Here is a 15,275-nt window from a genome sequence, read left to right on the forward strand (position 1 = left end):
CAAACATGAGAACATTCTCTAATGAACTATAACAAGTATATAATACTAATACAGGGTTGTCATTAACCAGGTGGGTTGGGGGAAAATATACCAAATATAAGATATTGGCTATAGTTAGCAGTAAGGTTTTGATGGTGTTCTTTCATAGTTTGTACCAGTTGTTTCACAACAATGCAAGGTATTGGTGGTGGGGTAATGTATGGGAACCCTGTATGAAGAAATGTACACATACTAAAAAAGAATTCTATAAGGTATTTTCTAGGGAAAAATCCCTATGTTTGTTATTTTCTTTTCTTTTTCTTATATGGCATCAAATATTCTTATGTTTTAGATAAGCAAAGAATACAACAGGAAAAAAGATGATGAATGGAAGAAGGTAGCTTCTTTAGTTTTCTCCTATAACTTCCTGCTGAATATTAAACTTGCTATCTTTCTGAATAAATCCCATCCTCCAAGGCTTTAATACTAGATTTTGTTATTAAAGGAGAAAATAAATTGCAAACAAAAGAGCTTCAATAAGTCAAATCTCAATTATGAGAAATTACAAAATAAATCACCATTAGTAATGTCACCTTGAAATATAAGGAGATTTTTAAAAGTCAAATATAATATCATACAAGGCCATGATAGCTGACGTTCTTCTTTTTTTAAATTTAATTTTATTTTTTTACACTTTTTAAATTAAAGTTAATAGATCACAAAGAACATTACATTAAAAAACATTAAAAAAACATAAACATAAGAGGTTCCCATATACCCTGCTCCCTACCACCCCACACCATCATTTTTGTAAGGATATATACATCACAAAAAAATGTTAGATTAAAAAATATAAGAGGTTCCCCCCACCCCCTACCCCACTCCCCCCACACCAACAACCTCCTCCATCATTATGGCACACACATCATACTTGGTGAACACATTCTCGAGCACTGCCGCACCACATAGGTAAGAGTTTACCCTGTAGTTCACACTCTTCCCCAATACATTCAGTAGGTTAAGGCAGGATATATAAAGTCCAGCATCTGACCCTGCAATATCATTTAGGACAACTCCAAGTCCTAAAATGCCCCCACATCACATCTCTTCTTCCCTCTCCCTGCCCTCAGCAACTAATGTGGTCATTTTCTCCTCCTCAATGCTACAATTTCTTCTATTACTAGTCACAATAGTTTTATAGTAGAATATCATGTGTAATCTAAGCCCCCTCTTGATCTAGCGGTGGAGTGGACTTCACCATCCCAGGGTCCCCAGAATGGAGGAATAGAGTGACTTTCTTCTGATAGATTACCTTGCATCACTTTTGTATTTACATATACAAAATACCCCACTGTGAGTTCCTGGTAACTATGATACCTACTGCCTCAGCCTGATAAGAAAGCACTTTAAAAAGATCTTTCTCCACAGCAATCTTCTGCATGGTCAAGTGGGTCTCAGTGGAGCTCCTCTGCATTAATTTGACATATAATTGCTCCAGACTCTGGAAAATAAAACCACAATTTAACATAATGATTAGAATAACCACAGCTGTTACTAATAATTGCTACAGCTGAAAATTAATGGCAACTTACAGCAATGGCAGCTTGAAAAAATTCATCAGCAATCACAGCATTTCCAACATCTACCCATCCTTTTCCAGTCTTCATATTCATCTAGAAGACAGAAGTCACATAATAGTTTCAAAATTTCACACAGCACCCTAAATGATTATTTATTATATGACCAGGTATTGGAGAAAATATTTAATCCTCTGTCCATATTCAGTGGTAAAATGCACAGGAAATAAGGGGAAATGGATGTGGCTCAAGTGATAAGGCCTCTGGCTACCAAATGGGAGGGAGGACCCAGGTTCAATCCTTGGGACCTCCTGGTGAAAAAGGAGAAGAGAAAGCATTCCTATGCAGTGAGCCAGTGCCCATGTGGTAAGCTGAGTGCCCTCTCGAGTTCCTGCGAGGTGAGCCAAGTGCCCACATGAGTGCCCGCATGGTGAGCCAGTGCCTGCGCAAGTGAGCCACCCAGCAAGATGAGGACACAACAAAAGAGAGATAAAGGGAAGAGTCAAAGTGAAGCATAGTAGAGACCAGGAACTGAGGTAGCACAATTGACGGGGAAACCTCTCTCCACATCAGAGGTCTCCAGGATAAAATCCCTGAATCCTAGAGGAGAAAGATAAGAAGAGAAGACAGAAAGAGAAATAGATACAGAAGATTACACAGCAAATGAATACAGACAGCAAAAACAGCAGGGAGGGGTAGGGGAGGGGAAAATAAATATTTAAAAAAAGAATTATTTTTTTAAAAGTAGCCACAGGCATTTATTACAACCGGTCATGACAGATGACTTTGGAGTTCAGTGCCTTTACAGTGGGCCCTACTGTGGTATTTGTGCTCCTTAGTGTGATGGAGTTGGTCTGAGATGTGACCTCCCTACACATGCCTCTTCTGTCACTTTTACTGAACCTGTGGTTGATGCTGGGTTGGTGTATACTCGGGAGACTTGAATCTCTGGACTGACTGTGTGCTGGCTGCGGCCTGAGCCTCAGTAGAGTTGCAGCACCTACTCTCCAGTTTGTTGGACATGCCCATGTCAACTAACAGGGAGGTGAGGATGGTCAACCACCACACCAGGAAACCGAGAGAGTCTACAACTGCAAGCAGGAGATTTCCATCCATCAGCCATATGGGATCTAGGCCCCTCTCAAGTTAGAGGCGGAGTTGGCATCGCCATATCAGGGTCCTCAGGGTGGAGGAATAAAATATGGATTCGAGTAGACTTACTGGTATTCTACTAGAGAATTATTGTGACTCTAGCAATGGAAGAAAGTATATCATTATTGTGGAGACAGTGGCCCTGGGAGTTGCACAGGGCAGAGAAAGGGAAGAAGAGGTGTGATATGGGGGCATTTTCAGCACTTGGAGTTGTCCTGAATGATACTGCAGTGACAGATGCAGGACAGGACATCATATATCCTGCCATAACCCACTGTAGCAGTTTGATATGGTTATGAATTCTAAAAATAGACATTGGATTATGTTTGTAATCTGGTCTGTACCTGGGCATGATTAAGTTATGATTGGGGCTTTGATTGGGCCACATCTTTAGGCATGACAAAGGACAGAGTTGAGGGTTTCTGATGTTGGAGTTTTGATGTTGGAGTTTGATGCTGAAGTCTTAAGCTGGAGCCCCAGGATGTCAGCACACAGGAGAAAGAGTAGCAAGCCCTGAGAAGAGAGGAACTGAGCCAAGAGAAGAACACAGAGGAATAGACGGCTCCTTAGACATGGCAGAAACCCCAGGGAGAGAGGCAGAGCCATTCACCTGATAGTCTACAGCTGACCTTGTGGAGAAAAGAGAGGAGCTGAGCCCATAGGAACCCAGGAAGCCTGACCCTTTGCAGACATCAGCAGCCATCTTGCTCCAATACGTGAAAGCAGACTTTGGTGAGGGAAGTAACTTATTCTTTATGGCCTGGTATCTGTAAGCTCCTACCCCAAATAACTACCCTTTATAAAAACCAACCAATTTCTGGTATTTTGCATTAGAATGCCTTTGGCTGACTAATACACCCACTGAATGGACTGGGAAAGAGTGTAAACTACGATGTAAACTATAATCCATGCTGTGTAGCAGTGCTGCAAAATGTATTCATCAAATGCAATGAATGTGCCACACTGATGAAAGAATTTGGTGATGTGGGAGGAATGGGGGGGTGGGGAATAGGGGTATATGGGATCCTCTTATATTTTTTAATGTAATATTTTGTATGATATGCACATCTTTAAAAAATTTTTAAACCTATTTTTTTCCTTTTCCTTTATTTATTTATTTATTTTAAATTTTTAAATTTTAATTGTTTTTTTAATGTTACATTAAAAAAATATGAGGTCCCCATATACCCCCCATCCCCCTCACCCCACTCCTCTACCCATAACAACAACCTCCTCCATCATCATGAAACATTCATTGCACTTGGTGAATACCTCTTTGAGCACCACTGTACCTCATGGTCAATGTAAACCTATTTTAAAAAGTAATCATATGCATTTATTACATTCTGTGTTCAGTTCTGAAATCTGTAATTTTATAGAAATAGTCTTAAGATGAGCAACAATAAAAAAATTAATGGAACTGAAAACACACCTTCTGAGGAAATATTTTAAAAATATATTGGTCCATATGTCTATGACCAATTGATTTTTGAAAGGGGCATCAAGTCCATTCAATGGAGAAATAATAGTCTCCTCAAAAATAGTGCTGGGAAAACTGGATTTCTACATGCAAAAGAATGAAATTGGACCACTACATCAACCACACACAAAAATTACACCAACATGGATCACTAATCTAAATATATGGGCCAAAACCATACAACTCTTAGAAGATAACAGAAAGTAAAATCTTCATGACCTTGAGTTTGGCAACAATTTCTTAGGACACCAAAAGGACAAGCAACCAAAGAAAATCAGATAAATAGGACTTCATCAAAATTTAAAACTTTTGTATATCAAATGACATTATCAAGAAAATTAAAAGTACCTACAGACTTGAAGAAAATGATTGCTAACCATATAACTGACAAGGGTTTAGTTAATATCCAGAATTTACAAGTAACTCTCACAACTCAAAAACAAAAAGACAAACAACCCAATTAAGAAATGAGCAAAACACTTGAATAGACATTTCTCCAAAGATGACATTTAAATGTCCAATAAGCACATGAAAAGATGTTCAACGTCATTAGTCATCAAGAGAAATGAAAATCAAACTACAAATGAGATGCCATTTCATACCCACTAGGATGACTATTATTTTTTAAAAATTGAAAAATAACTGTTGAGGAAGATGCAGAGAAATTGAAACACTCATGTATGGTTTGTGGAATCATAAAATTGTGCAGCCACTGTGGAAAACAGTTTGGAAGTTCCTCAAAAAGTTAAACATGGTCCAGACAAGGACTGAGGTAAGATGGTGGAATACAGAGTTCCAGGATTCAGTACTTCCACCAGAATAACTATTAAACAGGTAAGAACTATCTGAACCAATAATTTTGAAACTCCCAAGAACAGAAGAACACTGTATAGCATATCCAGGGAAGAGCAGAAGAGGTTGGTAAATTATGATAAAGAACAGTAAATTGCTTTCTGCACACTATGGTTATGGGTGTCCACCGCTCACTCCCATGGCAGGCTGCCATGGGGTACAGCCTCTGGTTAGCTTGCTGGTGATGGAAAGGGACATAAAAAATCCTCTTTTACAAGGCCAAGGTAATACATGGATGATCACTAATCAGGGTTTTTTATTAGCAACTTTGGATCACTGAAGGCCAACTCCATAGATTGCCATTGTTCCAACCCACCCTTGAAAAGGTGGTGGTGGACGATATTTTGATATGCTACACTTCCTCAGGGCTATGTGGGACAGTTAGTTAAAGGGCTGCATTTGTTGGCCAGGTCAAGAAAGCTCAGCTTTGGGGGAGCCATGGAAGAAGCTTTTAGCACCCTTCCTGTTCCATTCCCCAGGGTACTTTGGAGATGGTCTGTGCCCTCTTTGTGGGTCCCTGACCCTGTTTTGGCTGGGAAAGTTCTCTCTATCATAGCACCCTCCCGAGAATTTGCCCTCCAGGCAAGAGCAGCTTGAGACAATGAAGAGGTTCAAGAACTATCGTGGTGGACAATCTGGGGAAAAGGGTTTTCTGCTTTAAACACCCAGGAGAGGGAGGTCTGTCTCCAGGGAAATAGATGGGACATTCAACTCCTGTAAACAGGGGAACTCCAAAAAAACTAATAAGCACAAGCCCAGGACAAGACACAGGCCCAGAAAAGATGAGGAGAACCCTGTAAACTATGTTCGCCTTGAGCAGACCTTCCAGATAAGAGAGTTGCAAGCACAAGAAAAACTCTATCTTATCACTAGCAGCTTACAAAACCTAGAAACATATCTCAAGGAATAAATCCAGTTAAAATTTTAAAATATTAAGATGTACAGTCTGCAACAGAAGAGAACAAGGCAAACAAAGAAACAAGATATGATGGCCCATCCAAAGGAATAGGATAAAAATTCAGAAAACGTCAAAGAAGAACAGAAGACACACTAGAGTTTAAAGAAATGATCTTAAAAGTGCTCAAGGAAATGAAAGAAAATACAGATGAAGAACTAAAGAATATCAGGAAAACAATGAATGAGCAATATGAGAATCTTAGCAAGAAGATAGAAATTTAAAAAAGGAAGCAAACAAAACTTCTGGAGTTGAAGACCAAAAGAACTGAAATGAAAAATTCTCAGGAGGGTTTCAACAGCATATTGAACCTGGTAGACGAAGAAACAACAAATTCAAAGACAAGAAAATTAAAATGAGTCAAGGTGAGGAGCAGAAAGAAAAAGGAATTATAAAGGGCAAAAATAGACAAAAACACCTCTAGGATACCACCAAGCATACCAATATATGCACTATGGGAGCCTGAGAAGGAGAACAAACAGAAAAAGGGCCAAAATGAATATTCAAAGAAATAATGACAGAAACCTTCCCAAACTTAGCAGAAGATGTGGATATGCACATTCCAGAAACCCAGAGAACACCAAGCAGGATAAAAATTAAGAAAAACACACCCTGCCATATACTGACCACGCTATCAAATGCAAACACAAGGAGAGTTCTGAAAGATTCAAGAGAAAAGATATGTGCTATGTACAAGGGAGCTCCAATGAGATAGAATGCTGATTTCTCATCAGTAAGCAGCATGGAGGCAAGAAGAGGAATGGGTTGAATTACTTAATATGCTGAAAGAAAACAACTGCTAACAAGAATTTTATATTTGGCAAGACTTCCTTTCAAAAAGGAGGTAGAGATTATAACATTCATAGATGAACAAAAGCTGAAGGAGTGCTTCATCACTAGACTTCCCCTACAAACAAGACTAAAGAGAGTATTCACCAAATTCAACTCAGAGCAGCAGAATATCTCAGTCTACATGTAGGATCATGTGTTTAAAAATGCTTTTTGACCTTGAATAAAAGGGGGAAATGGCAAAGACAAATGAGTTTATATGCCTAAGAGTCTTCAAAAAAGAGTCAGGAGGTCATCAGAGGGGTCAGGCTTATGCATGCCTCAGCAGGACCACAGAGACAGTCAAAGTAGATACAACCCTAGGTACTCATTCTCCTGAGGGCTATGGAGACCCACAGGTTCTATGGTCTTGGCAGATGGCTCTGGAGTTCAGTGCCATGTCAGTGCACCCTACTTTGGAATTTGTGTTCCTGAGTATGATGGAGTTGGACTGAGATGTGACCTTTCTACACGTGCCTCTTCTGTCACTTTTACTGAACCTGTGGTTGGTGCTGGGGTTGGTGTATACTCAGGAGACTTGAATCTCTGGACTGTCCATGTGCCAGCTGGGCCCTGAGCCTCAGCACTGTTGCAACTCCTACCCTCTGGTTTGTTGGACTTACCCAGGTCAGCTAACAGGGAGGTGAAGATGGTCAACTACCACACCAGGGAACCGAGAGTGCCTACAACTGCAAGCAGGAGAACTGTATCCATCATCCATGTGGAATCTAAGCCCCTGTCGATATAGAGGTGGAGTGGACATAACCACCCCAGGTTCCACAGGATGGAGGAATAAAATATGGATTTGAATGGACTTACTGATATCCTACTATGGAATTATTTTGACTAGTAATGGAAGAAATTGTAGCATTGATGTGGAAAAAGTGGCCATGGTAGTTGCTGAGGGCAGGGAGAGGGAAGAAGAGATGTGATGTGGGGCTTTTTCGGGACTTGAAATTGTCCTAAATGATATTGCAGGGACAGATGCTGGACATTATATATCGTGCCATAACCCACTGAATGCACTGGGAGAGAGTGTAAATTACAATGTACACTATTTTCCATGTGGTGCAGCAGTGCTCCAAAATGTATTCACCAAATGCAATGAATGTGCCACAATGATGAAAGAGGTTGTTGATGTGGGAGGAGTGGAGTGAGGGTGGGGGGTGGGGGGTATATGGGAACCTCTTATAATTTTTGAATGTAGCATTTTTTGTGATCTATGCATCTTCAAAAAAATACAATTTAAAAAATTGATGGGGTAAGGGTGGGGAGTGCAGTATATGGGAACCTCTTATGTTTTTTAATGTAACATTTTGTGTGATCTATTAACTCTATAAAAAGATAATTAAAAAAATAATTGAGTTCGTCAGAATGAAAGGAAAGGACATTATATAATGGTTCAAAACAGCATAAAGACATAAAGAGACATAAAGACATCCATTTAGGTCATTACAAATGCCAGTATTACATTGTATTTTTGGTATATAACTCACTTCTTAACTTACTACAGGTGCTAAAATGAAATGCATAAAAAGTAATGAGAAATTTATGGCTTTGGACATACAATGTACAAAGACATAGGGGCTAACAAGTACAAAGAACGTGGGGTATGGAAGCTTTTTTTTTTAGGTTTGACAGTTAGATAAACAAGTTTATTTGTAAATTTAGTCAACACACATAAAAATATGGAATGCTTCACGAATTTGTGTGTCATCCTTGCGCAGGGACCATGCTAATCTTCTCTATATCATTCCAATTTTGGTATATGTGCTGCCGAAGCAAGCATGGAGTATGGAGGCTATTGAAGTCAGGTTGGCATCAAACCAAAACAGACTGTTAACATATTTAGCATAAATTTTAATCTCATGATAACCACAAGGAAAATATGTGAAAAAGATATCCAGATATACAAGATAAAACACTCAATTTTGTACACCACAAAAAAATCAAATAAATATAAAACTAGATATTAACAGGGGAGTGGATGTGGCTCAAGCAGTTGAGTGCCCACTTCCCACATGGGAGGTCTCAGTTTCGGTTCCAGGTGCCTCCTAAAATAAAAGAAACAAACAAAAAACCAACTTGGGGAGCTGATGTGGCTCAGTGGTTGAGCACTTGCTCCATACCTACAAGGTTTCAGCAAAATGGCAGAAGAAAGTCCTGCAATATAAGGAGTGACTTTAAGTGTAAATAGATTAAACGCTCCATTCAAAAGGCAGACTGTCAGAATGGATTAAAAAAGAATAACCCAACTATATGCTGTCTTCAAGAAACTCACATTTATCCAGGGTGCATGGCAATGTTTGGATATACTCATAGTGGCAACAATTAAAAACCACAGTAGGGGGGGTACTGGGTTCCTGGCCAGTGGTGCTCTGTCGTGGTCCCTAGGGGAGCAGCGACAGTCTCCCAGGTACAGTGGTGGGGACCGGGAGGGAGTGAGGGTTCAACAGTGAGCCCCTGATACTAATGACTATGCTTGTGAGCTGATAAACCCAAAATAATAACAAGGCCTAGAGCAACTTTGTGCCTGGGAATTTCCTTCTGTCAGCCTTCATGTTACTCAAATGTGGCCAGTCTCGAAGCCAAACTCAGCATGTAAATGCAATGCCTTCCCCCCAGCGTGGGACATGACACCCGGGGATGAGCCTCCCTGGCAACGAGGGACCACTATCAACTACCAACTGATGATGCAACTGGAAAATGACCTTATACGGAAGGTTCAATGCGGATCAGCAGAATATCCATGTCTACATAAAATACCATGACTTTAAAATGCTGTTTGACCTAAAGTAAGGGGGAAATGGAAAGGAGAAATGAGTTTATATGGCTACGAGTTTCTAAAAAAGAGTCTGGAGGCTGGCAGAAGGTTTGCCCTCATGCACAACTGAGCAGAGTCAGAGAGACAGATAAAGCAGATACAACCCCCAGATATTGGTTCCTTTGAGGGCTAGGGAGACCCATGGGAGTTATGGTCATGGCCGATGGGGTTAACTACCAGGGCAGATGGCCCCTCTTTGGAAATGGTGTTTATGTGTGATGAATCTGGACTCAGATGGGATCTCCCTTCATAAGACTTTCATGCTAATGCGATGGAGGTGCAGTTAATGTTGGGGTTTAAGATATATTTAGGGGATTTGAATCTCTGGACTGACAATGTGATAGCCAGATCCTGAGCCTCAACAGACTCCAGCACCTACAATCTGATTTATTGGACTTACCACACTCAGCTAAGATGGAGGTGAAGAAGGACAACCACCACACCATGGAGCCTAGAGTGATTACAACTGAAAATGGGAGGATTGCATCCAGCATCCAGGTGGAATCTGAGCCTCCTCTTGACATAAAGGTGCAATGGACACAACCAATCCAGTGTCCACATAGAAGAGGTGGCATTGGATTGGGAAAAGTGGACATAATGGACAAAGGGTATGGGGAAAGGCAGGAAGAGATGAGAGGTGGAGGCGTCTTCGGGACATGGAGCTGCCCTGGATGGTGCTTCAGAGATAATCACCGGACATTGTAAATCCTCACAGGGCCTACATGATGGAATAGAGGAGAGTATGGGCCATGATGTGAACCAATGTATATGAGGTGCAGAGGTGCCCAAAGATGTACTTACCAAATCCAAAAAAAAAAAAAAAAAAAAAAAAAAAAGAAAGAAACTCACATTTAAATGGAAAGATAAAAGTAGTTTGAAAGTAAAAGCATGGAAAAAACATACCATGCAAATAGTCACAAACGAGAGCTGGGGTAGCTCTATCAGATAAAATACACTTTTAGTAAAAAACTGTTATGAGGGGGAAATATGGTTATTATATAATGATAAAGAGATTAATTCAACAAGAAGATGTAACAATTATAAATATATATGCACCAAACAGGAGAGCTCCAAAATATGTGAAGCAACTACTGACAGATTTGAAGGGGAAAATGGACATTTCTACATTAATAGTAGGAAATATAATAAACCATCTTGATGAATGGATAAAACACCTAGTCAAAACATCAGTAAGAAAATGTAATACTTGAAAGATATTCTAAATGAACTAGACCTAACAGACATATAGAACACTTCACATAATAACAGAATACACATGCTTCTAGAATGCACATGGATCTTTCTACAGAATGGACAACATGTTGAGCCACAAAACAAGTCTCAATAAATCCAAAAATATGGAAACCATACAATTTATCTTCTCCAACCACAAGAGAATGAAGCTAGAAATCAAAATCAGAGTGAGAATTAGAAAATTTAAATATATGTAGAAATTAATCAAAGTACTCTTAAACTACCAGTGGGTTAAAGAGGAAATCAAAAGGGAAGTTAGGGAGAATTTCCAGGAAGAAGGCAGCAGAGTAGGTAGGCAGGGCTAAAATATCTCACAAAAACAATGGAGAAGTGGCAAAAAGCTATCCAAGGGACCTGCTTTGGGGGTCAACACACCACAACAGTGCTGTACAACCTCCAGGAGGACAATGGACAGTGAAAGAACCCAAAATGACAACTGTGAGTTGTCCCACAGTAGACAGGCACAGCATCCATCCCCCACTATCAGGGTGGGCAGCCTGAATAAAACCCATGGTTCACTGCAGCCAACTGAGAGGGGAACAGATGACTACCTCCCTGGGAAGAGGGAAGGTGTGTCAGAGGCCAGAGAGAATGGTTTCTCCTGAATGAATTTGGCCAGCAAAGCACACTCTGAATCTTGGCTCTGGCCAGACCAGAATCACGGGCAAGTGGAGGTTGAAAGAGACAACTCCCCAGAAAGATTCACCTATCTATGCCATGTGGGACCTGCCGGGAAAACTGCAAGGACACAAACTGCTTTTAGGTCAATTTGACCCAAACCCCTGGGAGAACTTCTGCACAACACTAGTGAGTCCTGGCCCAATTTGGTAATTTAAACTGGGCAATTTTAAAGACTCAGAAACAGGTGAACCAAAAATCAAAGAAGAGCCATGAACCAAAACCACTAGGCAAAAGAAAGAAATTGGCCATCAGTAATTTCACCAACATATTCAGATGCCTAGGCATCAGCAAAAAATTACGAGTCATACTAGGAAACAGTAAGAGATGGCCCAGCCAAATGAACCAAATATCCTGATGAAATACAGGATTTAAGACAACTAATCAATGATAATCACACAAATTTCCTAACTCAATTCAAAGAGATGAAGGAAATTATGACTAAAGAGATAAATGATATTAAGAAGACAAAGGGGATTGTGGGAAGATGGTATCAGAATTACAAGCAAGGCTCAATGCTCTGACAAGAACAACAGAGAAAGATCCAAAAGCTGTCTGAGGGACCTGCTTTGGGGGTCAAGCAGACCAGAAAAGGTCTACACAACTCCCACAAGGGAGAGGGACAGAGATGAAGAACTCGAAACAACAAACTGAGCTACAAAACCCCCCAGGGGCCTGGAAGGACTCTGCTCCCAAACCACAAGATATTGAGCTGGGGGAAAAACCCCTGGATCACTAGAGTTGACTGAGAGGGAACAGACATCTTCCATCCTTTCAGCTGTTTCAATGGAAAGGTGGGGGGGCTTTTCTTCAGTGAATTCGGCCAGCAGAGCGCACTTTGAATCCCGTTCTGGAGCTTCAATGCAGGAACACAGGAAATTAGAGACTGAAACACCTGCGTGGAAAGGTGTGCCGACAAGTGCCATCTACTGGCCAGTATGGAAATTGCATGGGCAAAATCTGTTTGGGGTTCTCTCTGTATAGTAACCCCAGGGAGAAAATATGTACCACATTAGTGAGTCCATGGCCTGATTTTGAAAACTTAAGCTGGGCAATTTTAAAAAATTACAATAAATTGAACCAAATATCAAAAAAGAATGGTGGGGAGGGGGAAAGGATAAGGAAGACAGAGAAATTAGCCATTAGAGTAAATTCACCAACATATTCAGATGCCTAGACATCAGCAAATAATTACAAGCCATACTAAAAAACAGGAGGAAATGGCACAGCCAAAGGAAGAAACAAAATATCCTGAAGAGATACAGGATTTAAGAAAATTAATCAGTGATAATTACACAACTCTCCTAAATCATATAAAAAATTTAAAGAAAATATGACTAAAGAAAAAAAGGATATTAAGAAGACACTGGGTAAGCACAAAGAACAATTTGAAAGCCTGAAAAGAAAAGTAACAAACATTATGGGAATGAAAGAAATGATGGATGAGATTAAAAATATATTAGAGGCACATAAGAACAGATTTGAATTGCTCAAAGACAGAATTAGTGATTTTAAAGACAGAACATCTGAACTGGAAAAGATAGGATAAGAGAAAGAAAAGAGAATGGAAAAAACGGAAGAGCTCCTCAGCCAACTGAATGACAGTGTGAAATGCACAAATATACGGTTGTCAGTGTCCCAGATGGAGACAAGTATGGAAAGGGGGCAGAAAAAATATTTGAGGAAATAATTAATGAAAATTTCCCAGCCTTTAAGATATGAATACCAATATACAAGAAGGACAATGCACTCCAAACAGAATATATCAGAATAGACTGAGAAACCTGCTATTTAGAATGACAAATATCAAAGATAAAGAGAGGACTCTGAAAACAGCAAGAGAAAAGCAAAGCATCACATACAAGGGAAACTCGATAAGATTAAGTGCCAAATGCTTATCAGAAACTATGGAGAAAAGAAAGTGATAGGATGTATTTAAGGTACTGAAAGAGAAAACCTGCCATCCAAGAATTTTGTATCCCGCAAAACTGTCCTTCAAAAATGGGGATGAGTTCAAAGTCTTCACAGACAAACAAAAACTGATAGAATATGTTAACAAAAGACCAGAATTGCAAGAGATACTGAAGGGAGCACTGCTGCATGAAAGGAAAAAACAAGGGTGACAGATTTGGAGAAGAATGTAGAAATCAAGATTATCAGAAGGGTAAACTAAAGGGTAAGAAGACAAACAGTAGAATAAAATGACAAAGAGAGCCAAAAATCAAATGGATAAAGAAAGTACACCCTTCACAGTAATAACATTGAATGTTAGTGGCTCAAACTTCCCAATCAAAACACACAAACTGATGGAATGGATAAAAAATATGTGCCATCTATATGGCTGTCTAGAAGAGACTCTCCTCAGATGTAAGGACACAGCCAGTTTAACAGTGAAAGGTTGGGAAGGGATATTTCCTGCAAATAGTAACCAAAAAAGAGCTGGAGTAGTGATACTAATATCAGGCAAAATTGATTTTAAAGGCAAAACTGTTAAAAGGGGTGAAGAAGGTCATTACATATTAATGAAAGGGGCAATTCAACAAGAATAAATATACTAAATATTTATGCACCTAACCTGATTGCCCCAAGATACATGAGGAACACACTGGCAAAACTGAAGGGAGAAACAGATGTCTCTACAATAATTGTTGGAGACGTCAATACACCACACTAAGTATCAGATAGAATATCTGGACAGGGAATAAAGAAACAAAGAAACTGAATAATAAGAAAAATGAATTAGACCAGCAGACATCTATAGAGCAATGCACCCCAAAACAGCATGATATACAGTCTTTTCAAGTGCTCATGGATCCTGCTCCAAGTTAAACAATATGTTGGGTCACAAAACAGTTCTCAATAAATTTAAAAAGATTAAAATTATACAAAACACTTTCTATGATCATTTAACAGAATGAAGCTGGAAACCAATAATGGATGAAAAAGGGAAAATTCATAAATATATGGAGATTAAGCAACACACTCTTAAATAATCATTGGGTCAAAGAAGATACTGCAAGAAAATTCAGCAAATATCTTGAGATTAAAAAAAATTAGAACAAAACATATCAAAACCTATGGGACACTGCAAAGGCAGAGCTGCAAAGGAAATTTATAGCCTTCAATGCTTGTAGTAAAAAAAAAGAAGAGCTAAAATTGAAGATATAACTTCATACCTGAAGGAATTAGAAAAAAAAACAAAACAGCAAACTAATCCCAAACCAAGCTGAAGGAAAGAAACAGTAAATATTATAACATAAATAAATGAAATTGAAAACAAAAAAGCAATAGAGAAAATCAACAAAATCAAGAGTGAGTTCTTTGAGAAAAATCAACAAAATTGACAAACAGACTGACAAAGGAAAAAATAGAGAATATGCAAAGAAATAAAAGAAATGAGATGGTGGACATTACCACTGACCACACACACATAAAAGAGATCATAAAAGGATACTATGAATAGCTGTATGCCAAAAAACTAGACAAAGCAGACAAAATGGACAAATTCCTAGAAACAAATGAACCACCTACACTGACCCTGGATGAAATAGAAGACCTCAACAAACCAATCACAAGTGAAGAGATCAAAACAGTCATCAAAAGCCTCCCAAAGAAGCAAAGTCCAGGACTGAATGGCTTCACAGGTGAATTTTATCAATCATTCAAAGACAATCAAATACCAATCTTGCCCAAACT

General features: G+C 39.3%; 1 protein-coding gene and 1 non-coding gene across 2 annotated transcripts in view; both read right to left on the reverse strand.

Moving 5' to 3' along the window:
- TEX11 (testis expressed 11) overlaps positions 1–15,275 on the reverse strand; it is a 546,877-nt gene that overhangs the window by 448,201 nt on the left and 83,401 nt on the right. The window contains exons 6-7 of the mRNA XM_058291673.2: positions 1,572–1,652; positions 1,361–1,480 (exon numbers count right to left, since the gene is read on the reverse strand). Of these exons, the coding sequence (XP_058147656.1) occupies positions 1,361–1,480; positions 1,572–1,652 (201 nt within the window). The remainder of the gene's footprint in view (positions 1–1,360; positions 1,481–1,571; positions 1,653–15,275) is intronic.
- Positions 8,506–8,612, reverse strand: LOC111765217 (U6 spliceosomal RNA). Its single transcript, XR_002797622.1, has one exon. It is a non-coding gene; the product is annotated as a U6 spliceosomal RNA (small nuclear RNA).

This window comes from Dasypus novemcinctus, chromosome X (assembly GCF_030445035.2).
Source record: "Dasypus novemcinctus isolate mDasNov1 chromosome X, mDasNov1.1.hap2, whole genome shotgun sequence".
Lineage (NCBI taxonomy): Eukaryota > Metazoa > Chordata > Mammalia > Cingulata > Dasypodidae > Dasypus > Dasypus novemcinctus.